The 16101-nt window shown below is 41.2% G+C and overlaps 3 protein-coding genes and 1 long non-coding RNA gene across 6 annotated transcripts; 2 read left to right on the plus strand and 2 right to left on the minus strand.

The window, feature by feature from the left end:
• Positions 1 to 582: 582 nt before the first annotated feature.
• On the plus strand, positions 583 to 6296 carry LOC6579751 (lissencephaly-1 homolog). Of its 3 annotated transcripts, none has more exons than XM_015163855.3 (8): positions 583 to 671; positions 4427 to 4541; positions 4608 to 4908; positions 4968 to 5124; positions 5184 to 5361; positions 5434 to 5569; positions 5721 to 6072; positions 6139 to 6296. In XM_015163855.3, the coding sequence occupies exons 2-8, from the start codon at positions 4504 to 4506 to the stop codon at positions 6210 to 6212; spliced, it is 1236 nt and encodes a 411-aa protein (XP_015019341.1). In that variant the 5' UTR covers positions 583 to 671; positions 4427 to 4503; the 3' UTR covers positions 6213 to 6296. The 3 variants fall into 3 exon arrangements, with proteins under 3 accessions (XP_015019341.1, XP_002005633.1, XP_015019340.1); XM_002005597.4 differs by having other exon boundaries at positions 590 to 671; positions 4430 to 4541; XM_015163854.3 differs by having other exon boundaries at positions 617 to 734.
• Positions 2445 to 3679, minus strand: LOC122757753. Its single transcript, XR_006357891.1, has 2 exons — positions 3511 to 3679; positions 2445 to 3412 (listed from the first exon to the last, which is right to left on the minus strand). It is a non-coding gene; the product is annotated as an uncharacterized LOC122757753 (long non-coding RNA).
• A 1769-nt stretch (positions 6297 to 8065) lies between the features above and the next one.
• On the minus strand, positions 8066 to 9025 carry LOC6579752 (PRKR-interacting protein 1 homolog). The gene is made up of 2 exons (XM_002005598.4): positions 8763 to 9025; positions 8066 to 8706 (listed from the first exon to the last, which is right to left on the minus strand). The coding sequence occupies exons 1-2, from the start codon at positions 8937 to 8939 to the stop codon at positions 8146 to 8148; spliced, it is 738 nt and encodes a 245-aa protein (XP_002005634.1). The 5' UTR covers positions 8940 to 9025; the 3' UTR covers positions 8066 to 8145.
• Positions 9026 to 9084: 59 nt separating this feature from the next.
• Positions 9085 to 15973, plus strand: LOC6579753 (protein clueless). The gene is made up of 7 exons (XM_002005599.4): positions 9085 to 9627; positions 10988 to 12152; positions 12208 to 14545; positions 14614 to 14739; positions 14807 to 15022; positions 15101 to 15312; positions 15389 to 15973. Exons 1-7 carry the CDS (start codon positions 9450 to 9452, stop codon positions 15615 to 15617), a joined length of 4464 nt encoding a protein of 1487 aa, XP_002005635.1. The 5' UTR covers positions 9085 to 9449; the 3' UTR covers positions 15618 to 15973.
• The last annotated feature ends 128 nt before the right edge of the window (positions 15974 to 16101 follow it).

Raw genomic sequence — 16101 nt, forward strand, 5'->3', positions numbered from 1 at the left:
TTGCTCATTAAATTGATTCATCAGCTATTGGCAGCTTGATAGCCAATCAATTAACTTAACCAATTTCTTAGCACTCACAATACGTTTATAAATTTTATAAAATATTTTGTTCGTATTAGTGCATAAAATACGCGCGTGCTTTACCGAATTGTTTGTTAAATTGCACTTTAATATGCGCAACGATATCGTTTACTTTGTGTAACAAATAACCGTTTCCGTTGAGCGTTAGACGAGAACTGAGCGTAAAAATAAATAACACATGGCTGTATCACTGTGCGCGTTACTGATAAGGCAAATTTTCTCCGACAGGGTATGAATGTACATATGTATGAGTTTGTGAGAGCATGTATGTGCTGCAAGATAAAAACAATGCATTCCATTCTGTGAAAAAGTTATGTGCGTTGTAGTGATGTAAAAGGTCAACTACGCCTTCTTTTAAAGAATGACTATTTTTATTATATTTTAAATTTCATTTAATAGCGCCAAAATAGTTGAAACAGCTGTTCAATTAATTTGGCACAGCCATCGATAAGCACCGTCATCGGCCAAGTATCGATAGCTAAAATATGCAGAAGCCCTGGAACTAGTGCTGGTAAACAATAGCTTTAGCATCGATACGTCGAAAGCATCGAAAGATATTGGAAGCATTTCTCGCCGCGCTTCATTTCTGCGTAATTATTTCCCAATTAATTTAAATTAATTTACTTTAAAAATATATACAAGTAGCACACTCTGTAAGTATGCGTAATGTGCAATGAAAAACATGAAATCAACGTCACTGCACGGTCTGTAACGCATAATCCAAGTGTCGTTAATGCGACAGCGACGCACCAGCAGCGAAGTGTATGTAATGGGCAAATAGGGAAAAAAGAAAAAATTTGTCATATGTATGAACAGACTGGCAGTGTATTGGTGCGCGCTTATACGAGAGAAAGAAAATAAAACCCCGTTTAAAACGCAATAGTTTTGTGACAAATGTGCGTGTGATTGACAAATCTATTTGGACTTTTTCAATTTTGCATATTGCCACTTTTCTAAAACGCTGCCGCAGCGACGCTGACTGCGCTGCTCTTTCAAGATGGCCGTCGTAACAGTTTTTATTTTTCGTCAGTGTCAGTGGTGTTGTTGTTATTGTGTTTGAGTGTACGCTTGTATGTGAATGTGTATATATGTTTTGTTATTGAAAAGCAAAGCGAACAAGCAAAAGTTATGCAAATAATGCTGCATAAACTGAACTAAACTACTACAAAGCATGCAAGTGCAAAAACAAAAACAATTTGAAGTTCTTCCTCAGTATGCTTTGCTTTTCTTCTACAACAACCACCAAAGAGCGATGACACATCGCTCCCTGCGTCAGTTTTCGTGTCAGTGTATGTGTGAGTGTATATATGCGCGTATGTGTATGTGTGTGTTTTTGCGCATGTATCCTCCTACGCCTCCTGTTACCCCTGCTCTGGGATATGGAAAATTGATCGATTTTGTATCCAGAACAAATGGCTGCAGTAAAATCCGATTCCTTCGCCTGCCTCCAACAGCTTTTTCAATTGGGCTAAAGTTAAAAGCAAACCAGTTCTGCAAATGCAGCTTGGTCGTGTCTCGGTAGAAATCTTGTTATTATTATTTTTTTTTTTACAGTTTTCCGTTTTGGGCCGCTTTGGCATTGGCCATCGCCGCATATACACTAAAAAACAAAACACATGTGGTATTTGGATCCCATATATAGTAGTAAAATTGTTAACAGCGCCCGCTGCAATTCCCAGAACGTGTGCAATTCGCTGAGCTAAGCTGGTTCTTCGTTCGGAGTGGATGGAGTCGCAAAGTCTGAGACTGACTGTGCAAATTGGCCGCAAATTGCTGCCGTTGCCATTATCTATGAAGTCTGTTTTCTGACACTTTTAGCCCTGTCTTTCTTGTCTGTCGACTCTCGCTCTCTCTTTCTTTCTCTCTCTATTTCTCTTTCCATCCACACTTGTCTTATCTTGCTCGAATGCCTGTTCATGAGCTTTTACAGTGTTTTACAATTTACAATCTAAATATGTTGCTGTGTTGTGTTTTGTCCGACTTTCCCAGCTAAAGGTTTTTGTAAATGCGAATCAATTTAGACCTGTGTCTAGACACTTTGTTGGCTAGTGTTGTAGTTGCTAATCGATACTCGAAAACTTTTACTTATTCGCTGCATTGCCAAATTCTCAACATTACCAACACTGGCAAAGCGTGAGAAAAGCACGCAAATGGCAGCCAAGTGCACATATAAGCAAGTGCAAGGTCTCTCTCAGGCGCTCTGTGCATGCAGCTCGCTCCCTGGAGAGAAGAACTGCGCGATTGCCCGTATCCTTATATATATATGCATGTGTGCATGTGCATGCACATATGTAATGCTGACATCAGATTCCCATTCCGCATAAACTAGCAACTACAAATGCCTTAGCAATTTACAATTCAAATTGGAATATTAAATACCCCTTTGTGTGAGAGTATATTTGTGTTAGTTAGTACATATATTATTTTATATGGCTGGTAACCCTTTTTTCGCAGCGTCAGTGAACGCCTTTCAAATCTTGTGCAGCGTGTGACCCAAACGCCCCCGTCTAGCTATTTCATTGCTGCTGCTGTTGTTTTTGTTGCTGTTGTGGAACACCGTTACTAGCTCTACCCACACAGTTACATGGCTGGAAGTTACAAGGCGCATGTCTGTGTATTGGAATGCTGGCCCCAATAAGAACAAAACGCACGCCCGGTTGCCACAACACAACGGTTGTTGTCGCTGTCCGGCATTATCCACCTACTTACATCCATCCAACCCACTCGCGTTCCGTTAATACTCGTGACGTTAGCGTTGTCTATTTCTTATTTAGTTTATTGATTTTATTTTATATTTAGATGCGCAGTTAATGGTCGCTGCGTGTCTTTTAGTTTGAGCAGGTCCCAACAGCTGATAAAGGCTGACTTTGCTCTCGCAATGTGTTCAAAACGCGCGTGACTCATGCCTAGTTTCAATGCCGTCGTCGTTGCAAAAAAAAGCAGATTTCATCGCTTGAACTCGTTTGGTTAGTTTTTTTTACAGTAAATAGTATATACACAGATATGCTGCCCTCCGCTATAGCAGCTAGTTCAAAAATCGGTAAAATATTATTCGCGATGGTTAAGCGTCCAAAAATAATCTGAAAACGTCATTTCCTTGTTGTTTATATATATTTATATATTTATAACTGCGTGTATGTGTATGTATGTATAGTCTAAGCTTTGACTTTTTCGTGTGTCTGTCTTTCTCTTTCGTTTTGCGTTATTTATTTATAAGAAGTTGCTTGAACTACCGTTAGATGTTGCTAATTGGCTTTGTCAGCGCTTGTAACTCTGCTATGCGACTTTGGCAACGTGGAAAACATACACAAATGTGTCGTTAAATGCTTATCTAGAAAAAATGAAGAGAAACAAATCGGGCTATGCTTTCGTTGATTTTTTTTTCGCTTAGATTCGTTTAGTTTGATTGGTCGGTTTATTGCGTGCTACCTGCGTTTTGTCATTGCCTGTTGCCTATTGTTGGCCACCTTGAGTTAATTGAATTGCTCTTGCCATAGCCAACTACAACACTATAAACATGGCTTACGACTTATGGCAACTACTACAGCAACATCGAATCATCTTCAATGTTGCTTTGTCTATTTTGGAAGCTGTTTGATTATTCTATTCGAATAGAGTTAATGCAGTTATCGATGTGTCAATAGTAAGCACAGGGTTGCATATTTGCTGCAATCTGATTGGCTGGGTCTTTACAGATTTGCAGACAATGTGCACTGTAATTGCGACCACATGAACCGAAAATATTTTTGTGTGCCAGAAACACACAAACGAAACAATTTCTGAGGCTCTCTGTTGATAATTATGTTTATCATCATACAGCACGCTGTGAAACAATGAAGAAGAGGAAGATGAAGAAGGGAGGTCGAATTGAAGTAAGAGCAGATTAAGTATGCATGCCGAAGTTGCGGCGCTATGGGGCAACATTGCCAAAAACAAAAAGCTAAATTTTTAATACTTTGCTTGAAGTGCCTGACTCTAAAATACCCTGTGGAGACCGATAAATATGGTTGTAGTGGCCGATATATTATATAATCACTTGTTTAATTAATTAAAATTAAGCGAGAGAAATTTATAATACTATATCTTTAAATATTAAATCTAGGCTCTCTCGAGTGTAGACCACATATATTCAGTCAAATCTACCTATTACATACCTCCTCGATTAGTATAAATACTCTTTGTTTACGAATTTTTGTATGTATAGGGTATAACTATGCGGGTGACTTGCCTCTTTGCGAAACTTGCCTTTTCATATTTTTGTGGAACCAATTTCCTGTTCAGTCATTCATGTATAATGCTTGAAGCATTTGTCTATATTGTTTCTCTTTGTTTCCTCTCTCAATAGCAGTGCACTAGAAGACGGCAGCAACAAATCGAGGCATAAAGCAACAGAATTGAAGCTCGCCTAAACTGAAGAACAGCATGAAAATGGTGTTGTCGCAGCGGCAGCGCGAGGAGCTGTAAGTAATCCACCAGAAGGCAGTCAGGAACAGCCTCAATAACACTGTCTAAATATAAATTTTTAGTAACCAAGCGATTGCCGACTATTTGGGCTCAAATGGCTATGCTGATTCATTGGAGACCTTTCGTAAGGAGGCAGATCTCAGTACAGAATCTGAAAAGAAGTATGGCGGGCTATTAGAAAAGAAATGGACATCGGTCATACGACTGCAAAAGAAGGTCATGGACCTAGAGGCTAAGCTAACCGAAGCTGAAAAGGAGGTTATCGAGGGTGCGCCCACAAAGAACAAACGTACGCCCGGCGAATGGATACCCAGGCCGCCAGAGAAATACTCACTAACAGGACATCGAGCCAGCATAACGAGGGTAAGTAAAGCATTTGAATTAACAAAGCAGAGCTTGTTCAATAATTACATTTTGTACAGGTTATATTTCATCCAATATTTGGACTCATGGTCTCGGCCTCAGAAGATGCCACCATTAAAATTTGGGATTTCGAAACTGGCGAATATGAGCGTAGTCTTAAAGGACACACAGACTCTGTGCAAGATGTGGCATTTGATGCGCAGGGCAAGCTTTTAGGTAATTTAAGCACTTAACTATATTATCCTTATCTTCAATTCACTTTCTTATCCCTACAGCCTCCTGCAGCGCTGATTTGTCCATTAAACTGTGGGACTTTCAACAAAGCTACGAGTGTGTGAAAACCATGCACGGTCACGATCACAATGTATCCTCGGTGGCCTTTGTACCCGCCGGTGATTACGTGCTATCCGCATCGCGTGACCGTACCATCAAAATGTGGGAGGTGGCCACAGGGTCAGTATTTATATACATATATGCATATATATTTGTAATACATATATTAATTTTTTTTATCTAATTTACCAGATACTGTGTAAAAACTTACACCGGGCATCGGGAGTGGGTGCGAATGGTGCGCGTGCACATTGAAGGCAGCATCTTTGCCACATGCTCAAATGATCACACAATACGCGTTTGGTTGACAAATTCAAAAGACTGTAAGGTGAGCACGCAACCAAATTGAATCCTTACAAAGGAGAACGGAAATGAAGCTAATCAATTGGTTTTGGGGTGGTTGATCCAATACAACTTCATATGGCTTCCAAGGCAATAAAAAATTTTGTACGACTAACTAATTTAAATATATTCGTTAGGTTGAATTACGCGATCATGAGCATACGGTGGAATGCATTGCATGGGCGCCAGAGGCTGCCGCATCAGCGATAAATGAGGCAGCCGGCGCTGACAACAAGAAGGGTCACCATCAGGGACCATTCCTGGCATCTGGTTCACGCGATAAAACCATACGCATTTGGGATGTCAGCGTTGGACTGTGCCTGCTCACATTGAACGGGCATGACAATTGGGTGAGGGGCTTGGCATTCCATCCCGGAGGCAAATATTTGGTATCAGCCAGTGATGACAAGACCATTCGGGTCTGGGATTTGCGCAACAAGCGATGCATGAAGACGCTCTATGCGCATCAGCATTTCTGCACATCCATTGGTAAGTGACTGACACACACTGCATTGGCAGAAACTCAATTTTGTAATTCACAATATTTTATTACAGATTTTCACAAAGCGCATCCGTATGTCATCTCTGGTAGCGTAGATCAATCAGTTAAAGTTTGGGAATGTCGTTAAGAATTCAGCAGAAAATGATTTGCTTATTTCTCAATTTAAACATAATTAATATATCTACAATATTTATATATATATATATATAGATATATATGTTTGAGTATACACAGTCTCAGCCACCTTTACCAGATGCATCAATGCGAATTATATATGTATATTTCAAAATATATCTATCTATATATTTATATATACATATATATATATATATATATATATATATATATATATATATATATATATATATATATATATATATATATATATATATATATATATATATATATATATATGAATATGTATTATGTATGTCTAAAGTTTAATCCGAGCAAGCAGCAAACGCAAAAACAGCGAAAGAAACGAAATATTTATTAAATGTATGGCCTCCTAACCAACTAACTTTCCTACCTACCAACTATACAAAGTACATGCATATTTATATACATATATCTATATATATATATATATACCTTTAAATATACATACGATTACTATTAATTTAAATGCTGTGTAGACTCACGCGCCTCAACAAATATAAAAGAAAAACAAAACAAATTAATAACATAACAAAAGCACGCTCGCTAGCCGACAAAAACTTAAGATCTGTAGTTGAATTTTCCAATAGTTTTCTTGTGAGTGTGAAATACAATTTGAAAAGCACTTAAAAATTAAAAAAGAAAAATTAAATACACATGCAATTGTACGACTTAAAATGTTTATGTCAAAATCCAAAATGCTAAAAAAAAAAACAACAAACACGCAGTCTGTGTAGACACGAAACTTAATGATGTTGTCATTTCTGAATTTTTGTTGCATATAAGCGCATATTAATAGATTATTATAATATATATGCCACGCCCTCGCGCAATATTTAAGAAAATTCAAGTTCAATCAACAAGAAAATAAGCAGCAAGGAATGTATTCTTCTTACACTTTCTATTTGTAGAGCGAACGATTTCAACAAAAAAAAAATGTTTTTATTGTGAATTACTTCGCATTTTATGCAAATGAAATTGAGGTAATTTTAATAGAAAAGAACACAACACAATATAATGATAAGCAACGCTTTTACAATTATTTACGAATACAGCTCTCAAGTTTTGTGTTCTTTTTTTGCAAAAAGGATTTAAACAAAAACACAATACAAATAAACTTATAATGAAAAATTTAATGTGTACAAGTTTAAGTTTGATTTAAGTTCAAAAAAATATGATTTACTTTAGTAAAATGCTGCAAATTTATTTTTAATATAATTGTTCATAAGTGCAGAAGAAATATAGTATATATGTATACATTATTAACTATTTGTGGAACATTTGAAAATTTCGTAAATACACACTCAGAAATGAAGACGAAGAAGTGAGCAACAACAGGATTATGGAAAAGAAAATAGAAGGAAAAAAAAATACAAATTGTAAACAATAAATTTGCTTCTTCAGAGAAACACAAACGACAAAAATCAATAATTAAAGACATTTTTAATGCCCAGTACCCAATGTCATATAATTTCTACTTAATACAGCGCCCAAATGTTCGGATACACTGGGTACGGGGTATAATTTAGTCGAGCACATTCGATTACAACTTATAATCGATATATAAATATACAGAGCACTCTCGCACCTATCTTTTCTAGCATAAGCTATGGGAATCACAATTTAAACAAAAAATTATATGCAAAAAACGCTTCTCTCATCACCAAAGCTGCTTTAAACGACGGCCTGTTATATTGATAAGCCACACAAGATGCAATCGATACAGCCAATTATAATTATAATGGCAATTATATCGCTGCACAAACTGGTTAATATATATAAATATATATATATATAAATATACATAACAAATAAATCCATAAATTTGTTTCACTTAATAACCATTAGCTATATTCTTTAATATGGGTACAGAAAGTTAATAAAATAGAATGTTTTAAAATACGTCAAATGTCTGCCTTGGAAGACTCAGCATCCGCATCAGATGTGTTATCTTTTCCTTGGTTGCCAGCATCAGCATGTGCATCAACAACTATTTCCCTTTCTTCATTAGAGTTTGTAGCTTCCGCTGACGCTGTTGCTGTGTTTGCTTCCTCCTTGACTTTGCTCTCTGTATCCGCTTCAGTTTTTACCTCCGCGTCGTCTTCAGATGCACTTCCACTCGACTCAGCATCCAATTTCTTCTCTTCGTTTGGTTTTTGTTCGCGGGGTCGTTTTGCACGTTGCTTCTTCTTAAGCCGTTTGGCACGCTTTTTTGCAGTACGCTCTTCAGCTGCTTGCCTGTTACTATCTAATTTTTGTTGATAGGCCATGTCGGCAGCCTCTCTCAGACTTTGGTTCTGTATGTTCTTCTGACGGGCATATTCTTTGCGTCGCAGATGACGATAGACGTGGAATTCACCAGAACCGGCGCCAGCGCTGCTGCCCATCACATTGCGCACAAAGGTGGGAACTGACGACATGTAGTCACGTTCTCGCCGCTGTTCTGGTATAATAACTGGCTTTTCCTGTCAAAATATGTTCAATAAGTTATTGTTTACACTAAAATATTGATAAAACGTACTGGATTTTTCATTAATTTTTCCAGCTTCAATCTTTGTAGATCTGTAGCACTTTTAATATACGGCCCCACTGGTTTGGGTTTTTCATCATTGTCGCTGTCTTCGGAGTCCCCATTCTTTTTCTTTTTTCGAGGTCTGTTTTCTTCTGACTCTTTAACTAAATTTTTAATCAGCGACATGTTTGTTGACAAACGTCATTAAGTTTTTTCTTTTTACTATTCGCGTGTTGACGTTCAATGGTGACTGGTCATTGAGAATACCAAAAATACCGTTTTTTATTATCGTTAAATAAATCTATTATATCAGTAGTTTGCTTCGGTCACACTGGCGGATTCCAGCTGAAAAACAACGCGTTAATTTACGAATAGAATTACTAAAATAGTAGTTCAGTGTTGTGTGTTAACGCTAACGTAGCCAAAGATATAATTGTCATATGTTTACAAACATTTACCCGGACAATAAATCCTCGTTTATATTAGATATTCTAGTTATAAATCAAAATCACATACGCGCAATCGGTTTGAGCGCAGTGAGCAGAGCAGGGCATAAAGCAGAAGGCAAGAGCAAGCAAGCAAGCAATCAGCAGTCGCCAGAGCAGCGTTGAGTTGTGTAACACGGCAGCGTGAACGTGTAATAGAATTAGAATTTGGATTTGGGTTTTTGTACGCTAAAACAGAAACATACGCAGCATGGCGCTCGAGATTGATGCAAAAAATGCGGCGGCGGCTGCGACTGGCGACGGTGGTGCCCCTGGCAAGGCCAAAGCCAAGGAGAACAAGAGCAACAGCAACAGCAACAACAATAATGTACCCGCAGCCGGCGAAAAGAACTTGGTCAATGGCAGCAGCGCCGCTACGAAGAAGAAAGGTGCGTTAACTATGATATTTTCGATCAAAGCAACCGACCCCCCCACTCTCTAGCCATACCCCTTCTTGCATTTCCGTTTTTATATGTGCTAATAAAACCAGTAAATGGCAATGTTAACTGTTAAATGCGATATTTTCGAGAACGAATAGTCCATCACATAACATTTTTACGTTACGTAATGTATTTTTCTATAATGCTTTAAATGCGGCCTGCTCGTTTATTGCTGGGCGCTATTGACGTTGCCTCCACCGCGTGCGTTTCAATTGCATTTGTATAAGTGGGAGTTACGTACTGTGTACAATGCGGTGCGTGTGAGTATAAGTGCTCATGCGTTTTCTTGAAGCATGGCAACGCGCACATACATTCACATGTTTATGTGTCGTTGCTCCTATGTTCATTAACCCCCTGCGGCGTCGAGTTAAGTGAATCTTTAACCTACAATTACCACGTGCTTGCAAAACGCACTCACTTTCGCATGCAACAAACAAACAAAAGCCGCACGCACATACACTCACATAAACAATATATCGCCTTGGTAATTATGTAAATCATGTTTTTCTTCTTCTTCAATATACTACACCTACAACAAAATGATCCCAAGCATAAGTTTCTCTCTCTCTCTCTCTCTCTCTGTCTCTGGTTGGATATCAGCACTTAATCTACTAGATTTGTTTATGAAATTAGGTTTCGCTGTAATTTGTAACTGTGCTGTAGAAATTAACATGGCTCTGTGAAAAAAAAGATGTCCGATTATTCACTTGAGATTTGAGTTAAATTTAGCGGCTGCATTCTTGCAACTCAGTCTTATCAGCGTTTGCTGTGACTCGGTTTGTTTGCTTTTCTCTTGTTTTGTTTTACAGCGAACGAAACATGTGTGCTTGATTGTGTGTGTGTGCGTAAGTCGCCATGTGTATGTGCATGCAGCCGGCTACAGTGAATGGCAAAAGTAAATGCTCGCTGAGCACTGTTATGTAACAAATGAGCCAAAATGTAGGTGAGGTCAGGTTATTGGGATTAGCAAATTTCTGAACTTAACTGGATTAATTAAAATATCTCGATTAATATATAATTGCACATCACACCTATCTATTTCGTCATCTTATGGGATTGAGAGCCGAAACCCTAATCGCTGTCAGAACCAGTTCGACATGCAATCGGAATTTGAGTATATATTGCAATCTTTGTTATTTATTCCAGTAATACTCTTTATAAAACATTGAACAATAGGCTGCTAAATGTAACTAGTTCATGAACTATTTGTGAGAAACCCTCATAGATAATATAGAACATTTGCTCATTAGATTCCACCCTTGACCACGATTTGAATAATAATTCGTTTTTTTTGTTTTCTCAAATGCAGGCAAGAAAAATCGTAACAAAAGCCCACCTCAGCAAGATGTATCAGCAGCTGGCGCTGCTCTCAGCAATGGGCACGCCGAGAAAGCATCAGTCAATGGAGATGCCGCCGATGCCAATGCAAATGTGCTGGATAAGAAAGTTGAAGAAGAGGGAGCAACAGCCGCAGCTGGAGCCACCGAAGCAGCAGCAGAGGTCGGCTCATCAGGTGATGGTGGAGCTGCTACCGAGGGCGAAGCTGCTGCATCTGGCGAAGATGTTGATCTTGATGCTTTGCATGATGTTGGTATAACTGTCAACATCAGCAGCCCCGGCGCAGATGTGCTGTCCGTGCAGCTGTCGAGCATGGAGCTGGTACAGGAGATTCATCAGCTGCTAATGGATCGGGAAGAGACATGCCACAGAACTTGTTTCTCCCTGCAATTGGACAATGTAACGTTGGATAATTTTGCTGAATTAAAAACCATTGAAGGGCTGGAGCAGGGCTCCACCATACGCGTTGTTGAAGAGCCGTACACAATGCGCGAAGCACGAATCCATGTACGCCATGTGCGAGATCTGCTGAAAAATTTAGATCCGGCCGATGCATACAACGGCATCGATTGCACCTCGCTAACATATTTAATTACCATCACACAAGGCGATCTCCTGGACAAGAAACGAACACGTCCCGACTCTGTCGACTGCACACCACCCGATTATGTGATACCCGGTGTTCGTGAGCCGCCGCTATTGCCACTGCATCCTAATATTAAGAATGCAAAGGGCCCGCAGGCGCTCAAAGTGTTGACCACATCGGCATGGAATCCACCACCTGGGCCACGTAAGCTGCATGGCGATCTGATGTATCTGTATGTGGTCACCATGGAGGATAAACGCTTTCACATCTCTGCCTGTTCCAAGGGCTTTTATATTAATCAATCCACAGACGAATGCTTCAATCCGAAACCGGATAATCCTAGCCATTTGAGTCATTCACTCATCGATCTATTGTCGCACATTTCGCCGTCGTTCCGTCGCGCCTTTCAAACTATACAGAAGCGACGAACGATGCGGCACGCCTTTGAGCGTGTGGCGACGCCCTATCAGGTGTATCAGTGGTCAGCGCCCCAATTGGAGCACACTGTTGATGCCATACGTGCCGAAGATGCCTTTAGCTCCAAACTGGGGTAAGTCTCAAAAAGCTAGTCAATGCTGTGATATTCAATAAATCTTTTACTTCAGGTACGAGGAGCATATACCCGGTCAGACGCGCGACTGGAACGAGGAGCTGCAGACGACCCGGGAACTGCCACGCAAGACACTGCCAGAACGCTTGCTGCGCGAGCGTGCAATCTTTAAGGTTCACGGAGATTTTGTGACGGCTGCGACACGTGGAGCAATGGCTGTCATTGATGGCAATGTATTGGCCATTAATCCCGGCGAGGATCCCAAAATGCAAATGTTCATCTGGAATAACATATTTTTTTCGCTGGGATTCGATGTGCGCGACCATTACAAGGAGCTGGGCGGTGATCATGCTGCTTTTGTAGCGCCTCGATATGATCTGCATGGCGTGCGTGTATATAATGCTGTGGATATCGAGGGTCTGTATACCCTGGGCACAGTTGTTATTGACTATCGTGGTTATCGTGTGACCGCCCAATCCATTATACCTGGTATACTGGAGCGTGAGCAGGAGCAGTCGGTTGTCTACGGCTCGATTGACTTCGGTAAAACGGTGCTCAGTCATCCCAAGTACTTGGAGCTGTTGCGCCTCGCGGGTAAACACTTGAAGATCTTGCCTCATTCGGTTCTGAATGAACGTGATGAGCCAGTGGAGCTGTGCTCCTCTGTCGAATGCAAGGGAATCATTGGCAACGATGGCCGTCACTATATTCTCGATCTATTGCGTACGTTCCCACCAGATGTTAACTTCCTGAAGCTGCAGGATGTGCAGTTGAGCAAGGAGCTCACGGATATGGGCTTTCCCATTGAGCATCGCCATAAGCTTTGCTGTCTGCGCCAAGAGCTGCTTGAGGCATTCATTGAGGATCGTTATGTGACGTTCATTCGCATTGCTGCAGTGCATCTGCAGCAGCTGAATGCCAAAAAGCAGGCTGAGAAGGAGCTGCCTTCCATAACTGAAAAACAAGAGGAACCAGAGAAGGAGCAAGCGGAAAAGAGCAGTGCTGAGCAGCCAGAAAAGGAGAAGGAGAAGGAAAAGGATAAGGAAGACGAGCAGAAGGAATCCAAACCCAGTCCCACTGAGACGAAGAGCGCCGAGGCCATGGTCAATGCCATTCGTGAGGCTCAATCAAATGTGGCCGTCTCGAATGAGGTGCAAGCTGCAGAGGTTGTAAAGCGCGCATGCGCCGCTGTGGGCTCTCTGAAGGAGAAGGAGTTTGATTTCCGCTTCAATCCGGATGTCTTCTCGCCAGGCATACGTCACGTCGATAGCCCCGAGAGTGGCGCTCAATCTCTGGCTAAGCAGAAGCGTCTCGTGCAGGATGCAGCCGAATTTCTAGTACTCAAGCAAATCCCCGCCTTCATCAAGGAGCATATGGCACACTCCTCACCGCCCATCGATGGACAGAGTCTCACTGAATCCCTGCACAGTCATGGCATCAACGTGCGCTACCTGGGCAAGGTGATCAAGATGCTCAGCCAAATGCCGCGCATGGACTACTTGCATCGCATCGCCATTCTCGAGCTGATTGTGCGTGCCACAAAGCACATCTACTACACCTATATGCAGAGCACCGAGCCACTGCATCTCTCGGCGGCGATTAGCCATTTCCTTAATTGCCTGTTGACCACTGGGCCGGTGAATCCCGCCGTCAGCAGCGAGGAGGTACACAAGAAACAGTCGCGCAACAACGGCGGCAAGCACAACAAACACAACAAATCAAACAAATCGGGCAAGCCCCAATCAACATCGGCTGCAGCCGCCACACAAAATGGCCACAGCTCCACAGCAGCCAATGGATCGGCCAATTCTGCAGCCAACACTGCATCGACCAGCGGCAACAGCAACTACGACTGGACGCTGGTCACACCACGTTCCTTGTGGCAGCAGATACGCAAGGAGATTAAAAGCTATTGGAACTGGGAGCTGGACTGCGATTCCATTGAGAGCGCTTGTGCCAAGTATGGCCTGTTGCGCATCAGCTTGTTGCGCGCCTTCTGCTTGAAGGTGGGCATCCAGGTGTTGTTGCGTGAATACAACTTCGAGTCGAAGCACAAGCCCACCTTTGGCGACGACGATATTGTCAATGTGTTCCCGGTGGTCAAGCACATCAGTCCAAGGGCCACAGATGCTTATAATTTCTATACAACGGGACAAGCCAAGATCCAACAGGGTTTGCTCAAGGAGGGCTACGAATTGATTAGCGAGGCGCTCAATTTGCTGAACAACGTTTTCGGAGCTATGCATCAGGAGAATGGCTCCTGTCTGCGTATGCTGGCACGGCTGAGTTACCTGCTTGGCGATGCTCAGGATGCGTTGGCCATACAACAGCGCGCAGTCATCATGAGCGAGCGCGTCAATGGCATTGATCACCCATCAACTATACTGGAATACGTAAGACAGATTAGCTATATAATGAGATATGTATATATGTTAAATGCATGTTTCTTTTCTCTCTGCAGACACATTTGTCGCTCTACTCCTTCGCCAATGGACATGTGGGCATGTCGCTGAAGCTGCTGTATCGCGCACGCTATCTGCTGGTTCTGGTTTGCGGCGAGGATCATCCCGAGGTGGCGCTCATCGATGTGAGTGGGCGAACTTAGCAGGCACCGCAGTTTATCTTTAACTTTGTTTATTTCTCTCTCTGCACAGAGCAACATAAGTTTGATCCTGCACGCGCTGGGCGAATATGAGCTCTCATTGCGTTTCATTGAGCATGCTCTGAAGCTGAATCTGAAGTACTTCGGCAACAAAGCAATGCACGTGGCCGTCAGCTATCATCTGATGGCGCGTATTCAATCCTGCATGGGCGATTTTCGCTCAGCATTGAACAACGAAAAGGAGACCTACTCCATTTACAAGTCACAGGCAAGCCAATTAATGTGATGCATTGCGTTGATGCAATGGTCAGTTTGACTAACTCTCTCCGGCTTTTCATTTTTATAGCTTGGCGAGAAGCACGACAAGACACGTGAGTCGGCCGAGTGCCTGCGTCTATTGACACACGAGGCTGTTGCCCTGCAGCGCAAGATGAACGACATCTACTCCAATGGCAAGCTGACAAGCGACCTGCCACCCATACACATAACGCCGCCCTCAATGGGCTCTGTACTGGAAATGCTGAACACAATCAATGGTATACTCTTTGTGCACATCAGGTGGGCAATTGATTGCATATAATTCATATTATTTAATATGCTTAATATTTATATTGATCTCCCTCTCAATGTGCAGTCAAAAGGATATTGTAAAGGTGCGTAGCCAGATCGAAAAGCATTTGAAGACGAGCGACGAGAGTGGCCCAAACGACGACAATGAGGTAACCGCTGCTCTCAAAACCTTTGTGGCTGCTATCAACTACAATGACACTGAACAGCCTAAGGAAGGTTCAGAAGTGGAAGGAGCCACAGCCACGCAGCTTACAAATGGAAGCGAGGATTCGACCACGACGGTTTCAAGTTGAATGCAGACAGATAAAAAGCAACAGATATGAATGTACACAACGAGCATTCACAATTTACATAAATGAAAAACAAAAGAACAAAAAAAGAAAAAAAAACACATACACATTCAACATAGAAGTCACAAAATTGTCAACTCTGTTGTCCAGCATGTTAGTTTCTCAATATTTCATTTTATTTCGTGGACTGAGCAAAATTCGCAACAACAAAGTGTTTTTACTTCCAAAAAAGAACCTAAATGGATAATCCTACAAAGATATACAAAAGAAAACAAAAACTAAAGGAGGGAGAAAAAAGTAGTATAAAAAGTTAAGAACATAATAAAATAAAGCGTAATTCTGTATGATTGTTTTCTAAAGGCTGCTCTTGTACTGCTCACATATGAAAAGTTAAATTTAACTATACATATATATAAACCATGTACGGCCATATCCTTAGCAGATAAAAGGCTTGAAAAACATTTTAGCTTTAGTCTATCAAAAAGAA

The sequence above is a fragment of the Drosophila mojavensis genome, unplaced genomic scaffold (assembly GCF_018153725.1).
Source record: "Drosophila mojavensis isolate 15081-1352.22 unplaced genomic scaffold, ASM1815372v1 contig_80, whole genome shotgun sequence".
Taxonomy (NCBI): domain Eukaryota; kingdom Metazoa; phylum Arthropoda; class Insecta; order Diptera; family Drosophilidae; genus Drosophila; species Drosophila mojavensis.